We start from the raw sequence: 22,819 nt of genomic DNA on the forward strand, positions 1-22,819 counted from the left end.
GGCGATCGATGTACTCCTTACCGGTGATTTTTGGCCCCTGTAGTCACGGACTCGTCTCTACTTATTGAAAAAAGGGGTTAACGACCCTCGAGTGCAGTCTAACGTTCGTTGAAGATCAATGTGGTGTGCATATCTGTACGGCACGCGTGGGAAAGTCTGTCAGTAATTTGCAAATGGTCAGACGTTCACCGGTTACCCCCACCCATAAAAATGAGAGCCACCATGAAGATAAAAATGACCAATCAAATAAATAAATACTTGTCCCGGGTGTATCTGAAACTAGATGCAAGTTTTACACCTATGTCACCGTCATATTTAACTAGGGGTGCAGTAGCTGTTCACTTCAAGTTCAGCTCATGCTGGCTTCCTCTCCGACCATACGTGGGAAAGTCTGTCAGTCGTGGGTTTCTCCTGGGCTCTGCCCAGTTTCGTCCCACCATAATGCTGGCCGCCGTCGTATAAGTGAAATATTCTTGAGTACGGCCTAAAACACCAAATAAATAAATAAACAAATATAACTATGATAAATGGGCCTAAACACCCTACAGTTCCCAAAAAGGAGATTTTTCTCTACAATTTTGAGTACAGTAGAACCTATCCATGTGCGAAACCATAAATGTCCAATGCAAGACAATTTCGCCATGAGCAAAATGAATACACTTTGCAGAGGCATTGAGTCAGGCGTACCTAGATCGAGACTGACAATAGTTCCCAAAAAATGGGTTCTCGTTGAAATAAGTAAAATGGATACATGCACCCAGAATACACAATACACACTATTTCAGACTCGTCCATTCCGGTTTCCTCTACTCATTAACCTAACCGCCATCATATACTGCTAAGTGAAATATTCTTGAGCACGACGTAAAACACCAATCCAATAAATGTATAAATCGATGTTCAAGACAAGCTTCCACAAAACTCCGTGGAATGGATCTTTTTTCTTGAAATAACACTCCTTGATTGTGTATTTGGTACTACAATGACGCGTACGGGTGTTTCAGTAGCGATCAGCATTCAGGTTTAGGAGTGGAGGAAATCCCTGCAACTAATAAAACTCCTAACATATGGCCACATAGAGACAATTTACTTATTTATTTATTAACTTATTTATTTGTTTGATTAGTGTTTTACGCCGTACTCACTTATATTTATATAATATTTCTCACATTTGGGAATTGCTGAAATCGCTTGTTCTGTAAATCCGTCTTGCGATTAACGACCTTAAGCGTCCCTTATAAGCTACACACAAGTTGGAAATGACGCTTGGATGCACATGCGTTTGAATTAGACAGAGATCCACAACCATCCACAGGTTGCAGCCAGGCCGGAGAGGAAGCCAACATGAGCTGGACTTGAACTCACAGCGACCACATTGGTGACCGACTCAACTGCCAATGCGCCGCCCTAGCACACTAACCATCTCGGCCACCTAGACACCCAAGATGACATTGACAACGAAATATAGTTAATCTTGTTTTTGTTTTCTCATATATATTTACCCGTTATACATGTGTAACAAAGAACAATCTACAGACATTTAACACAATTTACACTTGTGAAAAAATGTATGACAGCCAACAAATTGGGTGACATGGCCAGTTACAAAACTTAATCCACTTACATCCATGTACGTATGTATGTATATAATAAGTCATAACGATGATTTTATGCTCTTTAGCTTCTGAGCGACATGAAAAACTGAATTGTGAATACTCAGTTACATGAAGAATGCGAGAATAATGAAGGTGCAAGAGGGGAAAGAACTCGAGCATGTCTTCTTGTACGCAGATGTAACAATTAACTTGATTAATGTTCGCAATAAATAATGTCACGAAAACATGCAAAAGTGGAAATCACATGAAAAACAGACCATACATCTCTTGTAACAATTCGTGACACTTTGTCGCAGCCTACACCTGAATTTCACCCTGGTGCGCTTTCATGCAAAGGCAATATTCACAATGATCGGTGTTTTGGAAACGGACGGATATATCAAATCCTGTTGACACCCAAAAGTGAAACTAAGCAAGGTCAAACTACCATACAACTGTACATCCTCGACGCAGGAAACTTGTATCAGTCATCGGTTAGTTAATATCGACAATGAAGTAAGACATGTCCCCACGTAAATACTTTTTAAGGCCATGGTATAAACAGTATATTAATCAGTTTTTTACACACATACATGTGCATGTATATAGCAAAGTTCACGAATACAGTAACATTTTAACGCAGTTTTTAACATACACCTTAATGATAAACAGCACCTTTCTAAACACCACCACATAGTAAAGTTGAACAAACCTGGATTTCGATCACTCGCATGATCAGCTGCAGTGATTTCTTTGCTCTTTCCCTCATATTCCTATCACATCAGAAAAGACTTTAGCTATTGTGTGAGGCATTAATTAACCAAATAAATAAACATTCATGTACAGTGTACACAGCAAGTAGTGTCCTGTGAGAGCAACCTTGGCACTAAGATCATCTTAATCACAATTTCAACCTCTAACCCATACCACTGGTCATATTTATGGAAAGTTACAATGATCCAGGCACAGAAATCCCATTCTAGGTTTATATGCAGATTATTAAACCAGGTTTCAATACAGCGAATTTTAGGTGCAGCCTATAATCAGGCTGTTTACACAGCATCAGGGTTAAAAGTTTTTTTTAGGTAAACCAGAAGCCAGCTAAAAGCCAGCCACTAGCCTTCTGGTGGCACACATCTTGAAAGATTTGTGCAAGGCAGAAACTAACAGACATCATGTCAAAATTGTCAAACTTGACAGTAAGTCTACACCATCAGCAGACATCTGCCAGAAATGATGACGAAACCTGGGAAACTGGTTTAATAGTAGTGTGCTTGCAATGAACTAGTGGCAGGCTACTGAGAACCTATGGCCTGCTGTATATCAAACTTGGTAAGTTGCTAAAAAACCAGTTAGCTTTCAATGAAGCTTTACAGGCCACAGAAATTTTCAGCGACTTGAATTGCCTCATATCAACAGCATGCTTGGTGTAAAATATTTACAGCCTATCAAAAAACTTGTACAACATAGGAGACCACAAGTTCGTTTTAGTAAAATTTTTGTAGTCACACACAGGTACCCTTCTAGCTGTCCCTGTGCAGCAAAAGTTACAAGTTCAAGAGACAAGCTATGTTCGGTGAAATATGATTCAAGTCCCATGCTGAAGATGCAGAAGATGCTTGTTTTCAGGGTTGCTAAAAACCGAACGGATAAACAGTAATGTCTCTTGCTTGAGTTGCTCAATTTCCTGCTGAAGCTTCCTGTTCTGCTGTATAAGAGCTGCCGATTCCATCGTGACTGCCAGCAGACCCGATTTCTGTAGAGCGTCCGCTGTTCGCAAGAACCTTTTCTTTTTAGCACTTGTTTCACTAAAACTGGAGCAATCAGCATCACTGGAATTCCTGGAGGGTCCGGATTCGTCGTGTGGTTGCACCATTTCTGAATGTGAGCGTTTCACAGGAGTCTTTGAAAGAGACTGGAATTTGGAAAGGCCAAACCGCATGGGGCTCAAAGAAGGTTCTGAATCATGGATATCTATTCTCTGTCGTTTGATAACACTATTAAAGCACTTTGAAGACATTCGGATTGCCGGAAATTTACCCTTAGTACTCTGTGACCTGTAAACAGGTTCTGAGGAATCAAGTCTTCCATTATAGTCCTGAAAGTAGTGAAGAAGATGAATTCAGCACGTATCAATGTTTTGACCATAATTTTATCAAGTTCCAGCCATATTTACAATTTTTAGTTTAAATATTGACAACTAGCTGGAATCACACAGCAACCTTCAACTCTTGTATGTTTTAATATGAAAGATGTTTTCATCTGATATATTTTATCATTTCTTATCTTCCTTATTACATGTTAAGTTACGATTTGTGACAGTAAATTTTATGACATATTCATGCGGAGAATGATAACACAAAATTCTCAGACATGTTATTTTTTCTGAGGAAAAAAAACAATAATAAATTAATGTACAAACAAATAACTTTGGAAGATTCTACATTTTCTGCATAATATGATGAATGTGGACAAAACAGGGTACTGCATAAAATACAAGAATGGAACCAATCCCTTTTGTCCTCATAATGTCCCCCAATGCCTAAGTATCCCCACAATGTAAATAATCCTACTTACAAACGGAAGACTCCTCATTTTTGGACTGCTAGCACGGCTACTGCTAGGAATGTTGTCTGAGACACCTACCAATAAAAACAGCAGAATTGTTCAAATATATGCACTTTTATACATGTGTCTGGAATGGCGAACAATCATTACACGTACATGGTGATGACAGAGCGGAAATTCTTCACAACCCCATTTTTTCTATCTGTTCATAAAAACGATGCCACTAGAATATTTGCAAAGACACCAATCCTCTTTTTTTCAGGGGATAAAATCCTTCTATGCAGAAATACACAAGGATCCAGTGGATCAAGGTTCCCGACCTAGCTGTGCAGGATTTCTTAATGATTTTGGTTGTTGATGTTAAAGGCTTCAGGAAGTACCCACTGGGAGCTCAGCCTGAGTTTTGTGACATGCCAGACGATGTTGTTAAAATAACTGAAGAATCCACGATGCACGGCTTTAACAAACAACCTTCATTTCGTGGAGTGTACAGGTACATATATTGAACATCACATAAAGCGCATCAAAACAAGGCCCTCCAATTACAACTCACAGACTGAATAAGGACCTATGATTTCAGAAATACTTTTTATGAAAATCTGTAAAACCTTTACCTACAGTAAGTGTGTTTCACCTAATGTTTGACAAGTAAAACTGCACATTCAGTACCACTGCAGTTTCTTAAAAGGATACTTTTAATGCCAACACATACACTTTTCTTATAAGGAATTAATTAAACTTCACTTATATATTTTTAAAGGTGGATGAATCAATCAGAATCAAGCAAAACGTTTGACATGAAATATGCTCACCTTTAAGAGGGTAAAATACAGTACATGTACATATTAGCTTTCTGCGTTTACGTATGTATAAGTTATTCACACATACACATGTTATTCACACATACACACATAAGTTATTCACACATACACATATTAGTTATACACACATTATAAGTTATAAAACCAAAATCTGGAGAAAAAAAACCCCATCACAAAAGCATTACAAAAGTGTCCTCCAAGAAGAAAACCTGTGGCATTTCTCTATAGTTCTGGATGAATTTGTAAATTGTTTAGATATTCTTCTTTGATGAATCAATATATTATGTGAAAACCTGTAGAGCTGTAGCTCTTAGTGTGTTGTCTGAAATGATTACATCCACCCACATGTACATGCATCTCACCTGAATTGAAGCCGGACAAATGAGGTGCCCATGGCAGCTGAAACTGGAACCCTTGAAAGGTATTCTGCACAGGTTGTTCAACAAGCCTTTCAGGCTGCTGTAACTGGACCCCCAACACCTGTCCCCCAATGGGCATGACTGGAGCTGAAAAGACACAGAACAGGGGAAGGATGAAATAAAGTTTATTTATTAAACTACCATAACCATCCACTGCAAGGAAGCCATCAGAAAAGACATATTGTTACATGCACCTGTTCAATACATGCACATTCTAAACCTTCATCAGGTTTCAGCTACATGTAATTACAGGTGTCATCTCAAGAACAACCACAGGATCTATGACTTTTAATCCTGTCTAACTCACAAACACATAAATTCACAATGATACGGCTGAAACACCATGAGTGCAATCCCTCATTCATTCATGCATTCAAACAACTAGCACTTGAAGTGTTCGTATACATTAATCATGTACAGTATCTTACCTTTGATACCCATTATTTAGCGGTTATCTTCACACAGCACATCAATCAGGAGCAAACCATTGTAAAGACAAAATTTTGCCACCCAGGCCCTATATAGGGAGCCTATCAGGCCAGACAACGAGCAACAAGGCATGTCCCTCAGAAATTTTGTCAATATCGACAAAAGCAGGAATCAACACAGTATTGTAGAGATTACACATGAATATAGCCTCTCATTAATCCTGTTTATGACCATCTGGAGCTATTTATGGTAAAGGACAATCAATTGCTACCTAAATTAACCATTTTTAATCAATTAAGTATACCTTGAGGACCTAACAGTTAATATAGGATTACTTATGGTACAGTAGCATTCAAGATCATGGACACAGTGAAGGTTGCAACATGAAGGTTGATCTTCAGCGGCACGATCTAAGCGCCTATAAAACCAAAAAAAACATTTTTTTGAACTTTAACTCTAAATCGACCCACAACACACATACTACCCCATTCATAATACAATTCACATGATTCCATATAAACGTCATAATATGAGAGACCTCAAAGAAACTCAAAGAAGATTGTCAAGATGGAAGTACTGCACAGCTAAAGGGTTTCCATGGTGATCATGTTTCTGCTTGCTTTTGATTTTGCATCATCCTTTTCCCTTCAAATGGATTTTAATACATGCATGTATATAATAATATATTGCTAGCAGCAAGAGTTCCACGAAAATATACATTCCCTCATCTACATTCACAGAACAGCATGACGTTGCTATTCGTTACACACATTCTTTGGCCTTCCAACAAGCTGAAGCTTTCATCTTACACCATAACAGCCCTTAGTATACCATTTAAAAACATGCTGAACCAAAAGATACAGCAATATTTTAGAGGTGACATTACAGAAAAAACAAAAGGGAAAAATTTCAGTTTTCTTACCAATCAATCAATCAGGTTTCAGAAATCTAAACTCTACAACGATCAGATGCAGACAAGTGATATAAATGAATTGACTAGCAGCTGCCAACAAATAACACATCCTTTCCTGATGATAAAAGGGAGATTTCTGCATCCATCAATGCCACTGAAGGTGTGCATGGCTTCTTTTATATATGTCAGTGGAAATGTCAACTGATTACATGTAGTTTACTGCAAAATAAGTAAACAACCCAGTGGCCTTGAGCTCACAATTGATTTTCTATTTATAAGAGGCTGTAATGATTTTGACTTGACCTGGATCTCTGCTTCGTTCTCAAGGGGACACTAAAGAACTCGCTCTCTGCGTAGTCAGCATGATAAACACTACAATCAGGACTGCATCTTTCAATGAGAGCAAAGAATTACCACATCCACCACACTGTTATTTCCTCCCATCCTTTCCACTTTTTATATATTTACATTTGGCTTCTATGACATTCTGTAATTTTCCAGCACCCACACAATGCATTCCATCCGTAATTCCCATTCTTCCCCCAAATCTACACCTACAGTAAACTTGTTATTAATTAATACACTGAATCCACACACCTACACCTTTCGGGACTTTCTGATAAACCATGTAATTCTGACCTTTTTTGTCGTTGTGGTGAGCACGTACCCATTCTGACTATTGCACATACAAGTACCTATGTTCACTTCTGCATGTACATTCACACACAGCCAGCACACTTGTCATAATATACTGATCACTCAAACAACAGGCTTGATATACACTTTTGATTTTTATAATACATGTGTTTATTAATGCTTATCCTGGGGCCTCCGTGGCTCAGTCGGTTAGCGCGCTAGCGCAGCGTATTGACCCAGAAGCCTCTAACCAATGTGGTCGCTGTGAGTTCAAGACCAGCTCATGCTGGTGGGTTTCCTCCGGGCTGTGCCCAGTTTCCACTCACCATAATGCTGGCCGCCGTCATATAAGTGAAATATTCTTGAGTACGGCGTAAAACACCAATAAAATAAATAAATAAATAATGCTTATCCTGGTACTTAAAATACTATAAACCTAGAGCTGAATTCACTTCTGGTTTCTATAACAACTCACCAGCTTAACTACAGCTACAGCCACATTTTGTACAGGTCCTTTATTTTTATATGATGTTTTTTGCTGTAGGCTTTAACCCATGAAATCCTATCTACATTGCCATCTACTTCTAGCCAATCATTGTCACGCCAATCTGTATCTTTTCCACATGTCCAAGGAAAATTTACAAGAAGATCCATCAACATAACCTTCCAAAGAGACCCAGAGATGTATTTAAACGACACGTCATGTAACTGAACATTTTTTCTTCATCCACTCTTTATTCTGGAGGTGGTTTGATGTAAACTGTACTGCTCTCTTCATTATGCCAAAATCTTCACAACTGTTTATATTCCAAATTTTCCACGAACTTGTTGTTCAACACATCTGATTTTTTAGATACTTTCAAAAGCTTCAGCTAAGAAAAGCTTTTCATGCTGCACTTTGTATCTTTGTAATTAAAGGGACATACCCCCGAAAGAAATTCCCCTGAAAGAAAAGGAGAGCCTCGGAAGTTTCTTTGAAGCATTTCTGAAGCCCCTATGAAGCCTAAATAGAAGTACCTTTGAAAACCCAGACCTCACCTCGCTGAGATAGAGGGAAGGGGATCAAGTTAAGGTTACAATTTTTATACACAGCATCTTTGAAGCCCCCCATGATGGCTGGATAATTGTGTAAGTTTCAGATGTGCCTCTGAAGCCCCTACTGCTCTCCGGCACTTCAAAAGATGCCCATGGAAAGTGCTTAACAAGTGCCCGGGGCTTCGGAAGGAGTGCACTAAGCCTGTTGGAAGTGCTGCTGAAGCCCCGTGGAGCGCATCTTAAGTAGGGGGCTTCAGCTGGAGTGGGTGCTTCTTTTCCACGTGGGTTGGTTTAGCTTAATACATGTATAAAAATTAGTTGCATTTGACTCTTTAACTAAAAGCTCCTAGCATTACATGTATATTCCTCCCCCCCCCCCCACTCCCCCTCAAATTTCCCAACAGAATTATGGGGGAGATCCATCACTGGTCTGAAATGACATCCACCAGATGAGATAATATGCAAATGAGACACCCCAAACATTCCCACAATGCAACGTTCGCTTGAGAATCACACATAAAAAAAAAAATACGATAAGCTGAAAGCGAATTATAAGTCTAGTACACCAAATACGATGTAAATCGCTAATGATAATGTATTACAAAGTATTCGGTAATTCTCAATGGCACAGCAAAAATGAAGCCACATGGAAAGCCACATAATTACCACGCAACAGTGTGTCTTACATTTCAATGTTGGCTGAACATCTCCCATTGTATAGACAACAAGGGAACGGGATAAAGTAAAAAAAAAGTCAGTCATCGGCCATGCTTAAACTATAGCGACTGGAGTGAGCTGATGGTTGAAGGGATACTCCGCATAAAACTGGGCAGATGATTGTTCATTCAAAGTCAGATACATGTCAATAGACATCGGGAAGTCTCAACTCTAAGTAGATGACGTCTAAAATAATGGGGTAATTTTTTTTTACCACTGGCAAGGCCTCTTTAAATGTCAGCTTACATAAATATTCAATAAAGACTGATTTAACATTTTGAGTACCACCCTGAGCCTATCCCAATGATGGAGCTGTGCATGTCACAAGACATTAAATCTACAGCTGTTAAACAACCCTGACCTGGCTACATGTAGAACACATCACTGATAACATGGTATATGCAGACTTGTCTTCCATCAACACCCTTGTCATGCTTGTATGATTATTAAATCATGAGGGAGTGATGTATTACTCAGTGTTCCTTCTGATATATACAACATTAACAGATTATCACTTTACATTGTATCTGACACATGTATGTTTACATATGACATGTACAACACCTGCTACCTCAGCTACATACAAGTACAAATGCACCTATACAACATCCGTACACTTGTTTCCATGTATATTCATAATACTAGGGCATAAAGTCAAAAACAATGCTATATAACACACTGCAGCCTATTTATGATAAAATATATGCGGCACTATCCAAGTATTAAAACCACATGGAGAGGTGCAAAGATCAATGCAACACTGCACCTAAAAAATTGTTGTTTAGTGTCATTTTATGGCTTATTCCTTATCTGGCTTAAATGTCAAAGAAGATTGCTTAAAGATATTTTTTGGACAAAAAATGATCGAATGATGTTTTTATGGCACAGCTTTGTGTCCATACCTTGAGGCTATATACCTTAATTCAGCCGCCTCAGCAGCTTTCAAATGATCTTTATAAGTATTTACTATTAACAAACCTGTGTCTCTGTACCAAGCTAAAAATATAGCTTTCCTATATGTTTGTACATACATATGTTCTGAAAATAATATATGTTTGTTTGCTTTATATTTTTGTTTGTTGTTTTAATTTTTCAGTTAATTTTTATTGCTGGATTAAGCAGGGTGCCTGCTGTTGTAAACAACCATCACTTACTCCTCCCATGGTGACAAAAGCCTTTTGCATTTTATTTAAAGCTCAGTGTTAGAGTATGTCAACTTGTAAGTTGTAGGGGCCCCTCCGTGGCTCAGTTGGTCAGTGCGCTGGCGCAGCGTAACTAATAACCCAGGAGCCTCTCACCAATGCAATCGCTGTGAGTTCAAGTCCAGCTCATGCTGGTTTCCTCTCCGGCTGTACATGGGAAGGTTTGCCAACAACCTGCGGATGGCCATGGGTTTCCACCGGGCACTGCCCGGTTTCCACCCACCATAATGGCCACCTTCGTATAAGTGAAATATTCTTGAGTACGGCGTAAAACACCAATCAAGTAAATAAATAAATATAAGTTGTACTAAAGGATGAAACCAGACTGCTTTTAAGACATGTACGCTGTACGTGTAACTAGTACATCAGAATTATTTGATATAACAAATATTCATGCATAAGTGCATGCATTTTGATCAGTGTCTAAGCCCCCACTCCCCGCTCTCTATTCCACTGCTTTAAAATTATTTTCAGGTATCACAGTTTACAGGATGGGTGTAGTACAGTTGTAGGTCTACATTTCCAATTGTATGTCCATAGTTTTAGAAATGTATGAACATCAAAATCTATAGTCTTAAAACTGTCTATAATCTTAAAGTCTATAAACTGACATATTGTCCAACTACAAATTAAAAAGACTCTTTCTTAAGAAAAGATCTTAAATTTACATAACATGACACTGAAATAAAAAAAAAAAATCTTGTATAAATATTTTACAGAATAATCTATGCTCTTCAATCTAAAATAAATCCCTCAGATGTACTTACCTCTGCGTAATCGCAAAGCTTGTCTCGCTGGTACCCAGATGTGACCAAATGGTAGAAGTACAGGTTGCAGTGCAACATGTCGATGCATGGGAACACTTCGATGACAACATGGAGGCAGGCTCGTTTTGACACCCATTAGTACTTTCCTTATTAACAGCAGTTAAACTGCAGGTAATGCTTTGTAAAATCAAATGAAACTTGGGCCAAAATTGGTGCTTCTCACAAACACTGACAAAAGCTGTCCAGAAATCATCCAGAAGTAAATTATTCCTGATTACTCCTGAGTCTATATCACTTGCACAGCACTATAATCAAAAGTGCTTGTATCTATGAAATGCGACAGTATTGATTGAAACCGCCAACAGAAGGCACAGCATCTGTCCTGCACCAGTTGCACAGATTCAAACTAAAGGCATCAAAAAACTCAAGTCTGCAAATCACTCCTATTATTTGTATGTCCGAAAATCCCTTCCAAGGCAAAGGGTGACTTAAGCCTGGTTGGACCTAATGCAACAGACATGCTGTGGGCATGTAGTCATCCCATGCACTTGACAGGGGTCAAGTCTGCTGTAGCCATGTGAGGGCTTAATTCAATGATCAAACAGGATCGGTGGCCTTGAAACTGTGTGGACACGCGCTGGCAGAAAGCCACAGCAAACACAGTGTAACCCACTGGTTAGCCCCGAATATCTTCTCCACCGAGTGACCATGGAGGTGTTAGGGAGAACACAAGCTATTGCATTCTTTGGTGCGAGGGGGTCACGTACTGCAAGGTCACTGTCTTGGCAAATCATTATCATTATTGCATCCCTTAATACAAATAACATTCTGAAACCGCCCTCAATTGGCAAGTTGGGGTGTGGGGAGAGAGATAGCAAAAGATAGACACTGTGCATCAATGTTCAGTGGATACATGCATATGCTACAGAAATGTGGTCTGGCTGTAAATGAAAGGTTTGTACACCATATTAAATGTATGCATGGGTGTATGGATGCAAGCCTGTTGTTATGGACATGTATGCTTGGGGTTTTTATACATCATACATGTACTTAACAATTTTTCGTCATGTGACGACGAGTTATTAGGTGTGTGTACATGCATGTATACTGTGTCAATGCCACCAAAGTGCTGCCACCACCACTGAAGTATCATGCCAAAGACACCAGACATGACATCTCACTCAGTCACATTATACTGCAACGGCCAACCAGTCCTTCTTCCTTACTCTAAGCCTCTCAGTACTAAGCATCAAGCGAGACAGCAACAAGTACAGTTTTTAAAGACTTTGGAACGACTTGACCAGTTTCTGATCCCAGGTCTTCCGACTTTGAAGTGGAAACTCTCACAATAAGGCCACTGAAGCCATCAAAACATGTTGTACCTGGATCTTTGCATAAAGAGAACACAACAGGTGCTCCTATGAGAAAGACTTCAAAATTATTTCACAAGTCCTCACTTGGTAATGGCTGCATCTTAGGTTTGCAATCTCATATCTGCTACACTCTGAATATGGCTAGCACATGTTAGTGATTGATTCTGGGCATTCCTCTCTGTAGCTAACAATTTATATCAGGACTTATATGACACAGTTATTAAACATATTTTGGTAAAAGTTAACACTGTTCAAATTAAATTGGTGCTTCGTGTAATCTCATTCAGGTAAAAACAAAAAGCTGTGACAATGTGAGATGTCCAAATCTAACGGCACAAATCTTGGGTCATGTCCACGTAAGATAGTCCTTCGCAAACACTACATGTACCTGCCATGCCTGTATTACTGTATACATCATTCATGGAAGGGACATTTAAAGAGTCTGGCTCCCAAATGCAGTCATTTTAAAATTACCTCAACTACTTGAGTATTACAGCTCTTTCAAAGGCACAGTAAGAGTATTTAAGTGGATGAAGCAATTGACTTATCAATGCTCAAATTGTGTGTTCGTGATTGCTGGGCTTTTCTCGCTAAAAAGGTCAAGGGAACAGAAGAAAAAAATAAAAGGAGAAAAAAAAGAAAAAAACGCTGGAAAATCGTGAAGTTGATAAGCATAAATAAACCCCTTATTGTGCAAGGAGATTTAAAAACTCAGCTGCAGTAATACACAAAAAAAGGTGACACGAAGCCTGTTAGAACAGAACGAAAGGATGGCATTTCACTTGATCAACACACAGTATTTGCACAATTATCTCAGGTCAAAATGCGCAAGATTTTAAGGAAAAAGGGGTTGACATTTTTTCAGTTTTGGCAACCACTTCTGAATGCCACCAAAGATTTTTTTGGTTTATAATACTAAAACTTGAAAGCATGGGAGTATTTTTCTGAAATATCAATTGATATCGACGACACACATTTTGCACATTTCTAGCACATATGCAATCCATATTTGAAAAAAGACTGAAATTCTAACACTGCCATGAAATCATCATGAATTATTCAAACACTAATCACTCCAATTTTACTGTAAGTTTGGGGGAAAATCATGCACTTGACACTAAATCATGTACAACTTATTCGCATGATTTTTCACCAACTAATCACCCTTTCGTATTTATACCTGATTACAGCTTGTACACCATGCATTGTGATTTGTAGGTGAAAATCTTCATGAAATTATAGGTGATTTACTGAAATTAATTTGTTTTTCATATTAACTGAAGCACTGATGTAGTTGCAAGACAGCTGGACAATACATGCATGCTGACATAATTACCCGAAATGACCCAAAAATTTCAACCGCAAAAAAACACTTTTTGGAGGAGAATAAATGTCATGAGATATTATATCTAGTGCTAAAATTTACACTTTCCCAGTGGGATATCATCCTATCTTCCAAACACCTCTCAAAGCACCAAAAATCAACCGAGCTCCCAGAATCTGGGAAAATGAGCAACTTAGTCAAGACGAAATTTTAGACCATTTATGGTATGCTTGGTCAGTAACCAACAAGGCCTCTTATACATGTACATTATCATTAGACCTTCTATAGATGGGAGCCAAGGCTATGGTGGGCAGTGTCCTGTGATACCACAACCTTCAGTTTGATGTGTTTGGCTTTGATGGAAACATCTAGTTATCACCTGCTTTGGAAACCTGATATCAGAGAAGAGCAAGCCATCTGTCATGTCTATTGCACAGCTCCAGTACATGGTTTATTGATGTCTGACATGTCTGAAGACATATTTTCACTACTTTTACACTATTTCCCCCATCACACACTTAGTGCTTCCTGCACTGGGTTTTTTGGTCTTCTTCTCAAAAAACTTTGTCTAATAAGTTTGTTGACATTCACGCAATTAGGAAGATCAACTATTGGGCAGTAACCCAGGGGGTCAATCAGTGCTACAGATAATTTTCAGAGGTAGTGCCACTGGATAAGCCTACTGCAGTACACATTTTTTGAAAATACTCAACACTTCCTATTGTGGGTCCCCAGCAACAGGCCTGGAAAGTGTTAAGTTGACTGAGTGAAGGGGGTTGAGAAAATCGAAAGACATACACATGCCTACATGTATAGGCCTACACAGGCCTACACAGACCTACCTGTACAGAGATTCTTGCAGTTACACAGACGACTACATGTATATATATACATGTATATATGTGTACATGTCGCTTGCCCAGAATTATGACTTGTCATAACATTCTAGAATAAATTAATTACTTCAGCTCTTCCTCACAAGGAATGAATCTGAATGGCGGTCATAGCCCTACATTTATTTATTACACCTCAACCAGTAGGCCCACTGGGTTTATTCCAATAACTTACTCACTGACAGCTTTACCTCTTCATTTTGTTTTGATAGCAAAGGTTGCAGTGTTATTTTATTCTATGGTAAGTTGCCTAATGGGACTGGTAATTTGTCTCACCTGTCAAAACATTTCTGTATACACAAACAACTGCCGTTTTGGAATCAAAACATGATATTAAAGCTTGCTATGCTAAATCCAAATGTAGGCCTACATTAGAAGAGAAAAAATTATTATTCATGTTTTATTTGTTGGCAGTATACAGTATAAATCCAAAGTGTTTCTGAATGCTAGCTGTTCTCTTGAACGTTGTATTTTACTGCATTAGTTTCTCTCCTCAGAAATCACTGATAAATGTACGTGTTGGAAACAGGACCCTCGATGACACTTTAACATTGCTCAAATATTTATTTTATTTATTTGATTGGTATTTTATGCCATACTCAAGAATATTTCACTTATACAATGGCTTCCAGCATTATGGTGAGAGGAAACCAGGATGAACCTGGGGGAAATCCACGACCATAAGCAGGTTGCTGACAGACCTTCCCACCTATGGCACAGCTCAAATAACTGATGATAGGTGTAGAATTAGACCATTTCTTTTTTCAGCCCTTGCTACATATTTTTCATGGCAAACACTTGAGAATGTCACAAATACAAATATCACTGTAGTCATTCTCAATGAGGGGGGAAGCGGTACATGAGCCTTTGCTGTCATGGATAGTATCGCGCACGTAAAGTACATGTACTTTGCAGATCTATTTTCCATGAGGTCACTGGCTTATGTACTTGTAGGAAAAAATCTAGGTATTAAAATGGATCCCATATTAGTTATTTCAATTAACACTCTCATTACTGTCTCATGTATGAGTCTGGCTACTGGTTCATGTACAAGTCCGGTTACTGGTTCATATACAAATCTGGTTACTGGTTCATGTACAAGTCTGGTTACTAACCCATGTACAAGTCCAGTTGCTGTCTCATTTACAAGTCTGGTTACTGGCTCATGTACCAGTCTGGTTACTGACTCATGTACAGGTCTGGTTATTGGCTCATTTACACGTCTGGTAGCTGTCTCATGTACAAGTCTGGTTACTAACCCATGTATCAGTCCAGTTGCTGTACAAATATATATGGTTCATGTACAAGTCTGGTCACTGGCTAATGTACGTGTCATTATGACCCTCGGTACTCTCTGATGTACATGTCTGGTTACTGGCTCATGCACCAGTCTGGTTACTAACCCATGTATCAGTCCAGTTGCTGTCTCATTTACAAGTCTGGTTACTGGCTAATGTACATGTCATTATGACCCTCGGTACTCTCTGATGTACATGTCTGGTTACTGGCTCATGTACCAGTCTGGTTACTAGCCCATGTATCAGTCCAGTTGCTGTCTCATGTACAAGTCTGGTCACTGGCTAATGTACGTGTCATTATGACTCTCGGTAGTCTCTGATGTGTATGTCTGGTTACTGGCTCATGTACAAGTCTGGTCATTGTCTCATGTACACATCTGGTTACTGGCTGAAGAACAAGTCTGGTTACTGGTTCATGTACAAGTTTGGCTACTCGCTCATGTAAATGTCTGGCTACTGTCTCATGAACAAGTCTGGTTACTGGCTCGTGTACATGTCTGATTACTCTCTCAAATACGAGTCCTGTTACTGGCTCATGTACCAGCCTGGTTACTGGTTCATGTATGAGTCTTGTTACTGGCTCACCTAATGTTCTGTTTAAAGGCTCATGTACAAGTCTGGTTACTCGCTCATGTACCAGTCTGGTTAATGGCCCATGTACCAGTCTGTTTACTGTCTCATTTACAAGTCTGGTTACTGGCTCATGTACAAGCCTGGTTACTGGTTTATGTATGAGTCTTGTTACTGGCTCACCTAAGGGTCTGTTTAAAGGCTCATGTACAAGTCTGGCTACTCGCTCATGTACCAGTCTGGTTAATGGCCCATGTACCAGTCTGTCTACTGTCTCATTTACAAGTCTGGTTATTGGCTCATGTACAAGTCTGGTTACTGGTTCATGTACAAGTCAAGTTTCTCGCTCATGTACCAGTCTGGTTATTGGCTCTTATTACTAGCATGGTTACTGGCTCCTGTACAAGTCTTGTTATTGGCTCACCTAAGGGTCTGTTTAAAGGCTCATGTACAAGTCTGGTTACTGGCTCATGTACAAGTCAAGTTTCTTGCTCATGTACCAGTCTGGTTATTGGCTCATGTTACTAGCCTGGTTACTGGCTCATGTACAAGTCTGGTTATTGGCTCACCTAAGGGTCTGTTTAAAGGCTCATGTAGTTGCTGGCTAGTCTGGCAGTCTGCTTAATACTGGCTTGACTTCTGCATACAATTACAACTGGGTTATTGGCTCTTCACTTTGTCATAACAACTGGCTGTACTGGTTAGTTCGACTTCATACAAATTACAGTCATTACTAAAAACATACATATATGCATCTGCAAGGCAATGATAATCTTACAATCTCACCTGATAAGCTGCTTTCAGAGCCGTTGGTCATTTTTGATGCCATACTGGATTCTTTTCCTGCCCCTTTGGAAGCAAATTCTTTCCAGCTTTTAGATCCAAGGCCTTTTATGCCATTTTCTTCTAGAAATGAGGAATCCATAAAACTGAATGGCAGTGTTCTATGACTGGGCATCTTAACCCCTGTAGATAACCTGAAAGGAAGAAAAAAGGAAACATATGAGGACTCCTCTATGTACATGTACAATAACTCTTCATAAATTCCAATCTTTCAATTTCAGTTTTAACATCAAAAACAGTTATAATTATTACTACATATAGTATTATAAGTACATGTAATATATATTATTAAATTACTTGTTGAATGCATATCACCAAGTATTAGAACAGTCAAAATCTGCTTTTATCAAAACAAGCCTTGGAACTATTGTAACCCATTAAAAATGATCAGTTAATACAGTATTTAAGAAAAGTGACATAGATGGCAGCTTTCACAAATCTTATAATCTGATTTTGCCGAGTATAAGTGGGATCATAAAGTAGCTGCTGGTCTATCTCCAGTAAATACATGTATTTAATAATAAGAAGCATGTAGTGAGAAGCATGTACTGATGATGTGTCTTCATGGCTGTGGTTTAAGGTCTAAGCTGTGAAAATGTTGAATGCAAAGAATGCACATGTGAAACAGCATTTATTAGGTCATGCATGGACCTAATGTTCCCAGATATGGATAAAACAGACATGCCCTCAAAATATCGTTTTTTCAACATTTCACAAAAAAGAGAACACGGAAGAAGGGCAAAAAAGCGAAAAAAAAATGTAATGGACAGAGTTTAAGATCTCTGTTGACTGAGTTTCATGTTGAAGGACAGTAATCAATGTACATGTAGAAACGAAGACCTTGAGCAGATCCCACTCTCATATGACCTGTGTGGATGTTGTGTTCTCATACAAATCATATACATAGATATTTGCCCTGTTAATACCGTACTGTTCTCCAGCATCTGCCAGTCTTGTTTGTTAAAGTTATTAGAAGACCAGGCAATAATTTGTTAAAAATATTTTGCACAACATGCTTTTTCCCTCAGTATGATATAAAACCATAAAAGTATTTTTCACCTTCGACCAGTCAATTCAGTGGATAATTTCTTATTCAAACTCCAGAATTTTTTTTTACATGCCTAATGAAACTATACAAGATAAACACAAGACTGTCTGTTACTAACTCACCTGAGCATGTTATATTGCCTAAGGTCTCTGGAAAATTCTGTAACTATCTGTGTATCTACAGTACGTGTCACATTTTTGCTTATACTCTACATGTATTAATTAGATCACAAACACATATCCTAGTTTATAAAACGTAAACAACAATTTTTCTTCATGCTCTACTTATCAAAGCTTGGGGACAATATGCTGTAACAAAATGCAAATCTAACAAAAAATGTGCAATTCATCCATTTTGGTTCGAGTTGAATTCATCAGCTGCACTATTAAAGCACAAATGTTAACGGTTTAGTGCTTATATAACATATTCTAGAATTTACCATATTTCACCTCCGGTCTTCCATTTTTCAAGTGACATATCCTTGATCCTGAATAATTCAACTGATGATTTACATGTTTTTAGGCCTTTATGTGCTTCTGAAAGTGCACTTTTAAATACCAACCTAGGACGAAATCGAAGTATATATTCAACTGCACAATCAATTTAAACTGGGAACTTCATCCTGGAATGTATATTAATCCTGGAATGACATAGTTTTGCTAGATGCTGAACAACAGGTATCTCAAGGTAAGAAAAACTGTGTGAAACAGGAGTAGTACCTTGGTTGCTCTTTAACACCAACTGCACTACAATTAGCCAGACATGCCAGATGTAAGAAAATATTTGTACTGAAAAATTCACCAAGAGCTGTGGATTCCCATATATCACTTTCAGAGCTATTTATAACCTGCAACCTAAATAGTTCTGTATTAAAAGTCAGTTGTAATGTTGTGATCTGATCTATCTTAAAACTCTATCTGTTGGTCAAACTTTTGATATTGCATCTTTTATCAAGGATCTCCTATCTTTAAACATTCATTTAACCATGAACCCAGGTTCAACATGGCATGAAATGAAAACTGTATTGCAAATATTAGCTTATTTTATTCATTAGATACTAGGCTTTTAACGTTATATTCAAGTAGTGTATATATATATATATATATATATATATATATATATATATATATATATATATATGTCAATTACATGTGACAGTGGTGATGCAGTTTTATAAGCTGATGATCCAGAAGGTCTCGAGTATTCTGCAAGTACATGTACATGTAAGTATTTTTGAGTGATTTTCCTGTTTACTAAGTGTTTTGACAACAGTATTTTGAGTATAAAAATTATAGACTTGTTCAGTGACGCCTAATAGACTGTGAGTTATCACGACATTTTTCTACTCAATTCTGTTAAGTTAATGTGCTAGATTATGTTGCTCTTTTTTTAAACGCTAAGAATTTGCCAATATATATGTATGGTAGTGATTTTACATCAAATATAGCAGTGGATATTAATTACATTTCCTCAGATAGCAATCACATACTGATGTGGGGTAGAACCCTTGTGATGCATGTCAAAACCATGTGCAAGTTTAATGCAAGTTAATAAATGTATTAGTAAATAGTTTTAAATGCTTTCAGTGGAGTAAGAAGCAGTGTGACTTTTAAAAAAAAAAAAAAAATTAAGCCAATGCTCACATATGTGCACTGTAGACCATTAAGCACATGGAACTACCATGGATCTATGTGAGGAATAAAAACCCCGTAAAACAATTTCAGGGCATCTCCAGCCGTCTAGCATCCCAAAGTATCATTTAATATTTTGAAATACATTAAAATATGTTAAAACATAGTAGTAATAAAATATAAACCAGGTTAGAGTCTCCAGGTGAACTGGCTATTCCTGAAAACAGTCCTCCTTCCATACTGTAGACAGGGGGTTAATCAGCATACATATGTAACACTGACAAGGATCGGGAAAAAGTACTTCATAAACTTGTATTAAAACAAAAAACAAAAACAAAAAATTGACACGTTTCAAGTTTTCCATAAAGTTCAGTGAAGCAAAACTGAGCAACCACAGAGGCAGAAACTTTCTCCCCCTAATTCTCTCAGCATCCGTTTTAATCTCAGTCAATTCTGTTCTCTGAGATTCAAGGCATAATGCTGGAGGCTGCAGAATGCTGCTCTGGCTACTTCCGTCTTCCTGTTCTTGCAGAAATTGATTCCGGTGTAACCCCAGATAATTTTATTAACACTGACATTGCCAGGCAGGGATAATCTTTCTTTATTTTTTAGATATGCAGTTGGTATGAAACTACGGCTAAGCTAGAAAAAAAAAAACAGCCCCAAAGCTCTGGCATTTTCACTTTTTTCTCCAAAAAAAAAAAAAAAAAATACCCAAAAACTTTATTGCTGGTAAAATACTGGCTGTATTACCTGTGTTGTTCGCCAGAAACTTAATGACTGTAAATAATCTGTTGGGCCTTGAACATTGTAAAATTTTTCTTACAGTGTACATGTACATACACATTTACACAAAATGTCACCATGTAACTTATATTGCAATTTCACACAATATAATGCCATGGAAAATTGTTAGTTCTTGAAACGTTACAATACATTTACTTCATAAATTGTTGCATGAGAACATCAGTTATTTATTGTCAGAAAGGAAAACTGTGCCCAGGGACTATAAACCTATGAGTACTAAGTATCATATCATTTTCTTCTAACTTTCATGACCATCGAGAAATTCCAGACTGCTGTTCAGAGATTTACAGGTTACCCTAGGTGATACATGTACAAGTATTTCTACCACATTTTTCTAGCTTTAACACCAGTAATACAAAAATTCACAGTGTTCCATCGACAAGTCCTGTCCAGTACTTACAGCACCAGGGAGCACATTTTTCTAGCTTTTACCCCAGTATTACAAATATTAAAGGAGAAGAAAATTCAAATATCAATCAAATACCATTGAAAAGAGTATGCTTTTCCTCGCAGGAAAATTCTAATATGTACCTCAACTTGATAAATTATTAATAAAATCAGGCCCAAAATCGGCTGCGGGCGACTCCATTTTGCCTAAAAACTAGTCCCGAAGTATTCTGTGTTAGGAGGAGAATTGCCGTCGGAAACCGCCGAAGTGCAGTTCATACATTTCCGGAGGAAGTCTTCTTCCCTTGAAGGTAGCGAACAGTACAGTTCGTTTTCTGCTTGGTGTTGGGGAAACCAGATTGTTGAACGTAGGTTTCGAGCTTACACGAACAAGCTGGCAGTTTTAACGACTCTCATTGGCTGACAGGCAGCATAAATTACAGGATGTTCAAGATGAAGGACGCGATGGACTCAGCGATTTATGTCAGCTTTGCCGTTTTTAGGCTTTACGTGTATGGCGAGGAAAAATTGCAAAATTATGCGGCAGACACCACCAGACAGAAATAAATGTGCTCTTTTCAGTCTATAATGTCATGTTTTTAGGTTTTCTTCTCCTTTAACAATGTGTTATGGGCAAGTCTGTCCATTGACAACTGGGAGATTATGCAATCACACGATGTATTGCTCTGTAAAACTTCTGATTCATTTCTACCCGAGAAATCCGGCTGAATCATCAAGCTACCTGCAACAGGTAGGCTACAGTGGACGCTAGGTATGAGACGGCGCGGCGTGTGGCGAACGCACCAGGATTCTGAACGACTGAAGACATAGCGTAAAAATGATCTGAAAACTTGGGGCTGTTCTGACAACACTGCCGTAAGGCTGTCAAAATCGCGGGCAAACAAACAAAATCTTACCTCAGTTGTGCTGTGTTTGTTTAAAAGCAGCAGCTCACTGTATTCGCTGAAGGTTGAGTCTGTGTGTTAAAAAGCCAACAGGAAAACACTGCAATGTTGACTTTAGGCTCGCTGATCTCGTCGACTGTGTCGCAAGCCGATAGCTACCTATCTGCCATCAGTGGACGGTGTCAGGTCTCGCTGGCAACGTGAGGTCGCGAGACTAGTCCAGATAATGTCTCGAAGGCCATAAATAGCTGATTATATACCTATATATGCCTGGAAGACCACCTGCTTATTATGTGCTCTTCACAAGAAAAACAGACCCACTGGACCGATAGCAAATAGGCTTACGTCTTCCCTATATAAACTGATATAAAACATGTAAGATATCAGTATATATAGGCCTACGGATTTCTTTGAAGAAATTAAAACCCATGTGTGTATTCTATTAACATTGGATGTAGAATGTTCTACCTCCAAGGATTTCTAAATATATGAATATGTATATTGTACGCCTATATGTTTATTGAAGGGAAAGGTATACGCCCACCCCACCCTCAACCACTCCTCTTATTCTACCAATGTTTGTTTTTGTGCATGTAAAGATTCGCCAAGGAATATGTCGCTTTTCCCACATCCCTGAC

General features: G+C 38.4%; 1 protein-coding gene across 1 annotated transcript; it reads right to left on the reverse strand.

Annotated features, from left to right (window-relative positions):
• Positions 1-1,257: 1,257 nt before the first annotated feature.
• Positions 1,258-22,341, reverse strand: LOC135468824 (uncharacterized). The gene is made up of 5 exons (XM_064747265.1): positions 22,194-22,341; positions 17,347-17,537; positions 5,347-5,490; positions 4,173-4,237; positions 1,258-3,693 (listed from the first exon to the last, which is right to left on the reverse strand). The coding sequence occupies exons 2-5, from the start codon at positions 17,516-17,518 to the stop codon at positions 3,184-3,186; spliced, it is 891 nt and encodes a 296-aa protein (XP_064603335.1). The 5' UTR covers positions 17,519-17,537; positions 22,194-22,341; the 3' UTR covers positions 1,258-3,183.
• Positions 22,342-22,819: the final 478 nt, after the last annotated feature.

Source organism: Liolophura sinensis, chromosome 6 (assembly GCF_032854445.1).
Source record: "Liolophura sinensis isolate JHLJ2023 chromosome 6, CUHK_Ljap_v2, whole genome shotgun sequence".
Lineage (NCBI taxonomy): Eukaryota > Metazoa > Mollusca > Polyplacophora > Chitonida > Chitonidae > Liolophura > Liolophura sinensis.

Excerpts from the sequence above, each read along its gene's own strand:
- LOC135468824 (XM_064747265.1), bottom strand. The coding sequence starts at position 17,518 with ATGCCCAGTCATAGAACACTGCCATTCAGTTTTATGGATTCCTCATTT. Across the intron at positions 5,491-17,346 it reads CTCTGAAAGCAGCTTATCAG|CTCCAGTCATGCCCATTGGG; the intron begins GTGAGATTGTAA and ends GTGTCTTTTCAG. Across the intron at positions 3,694-4,172 it reads AAATGAGGAGTCTTCCGTTT|GACTATAATGGAAGACTTGA; the intron begins GTAAGTAGGATT and ends CACTACTTTCAG.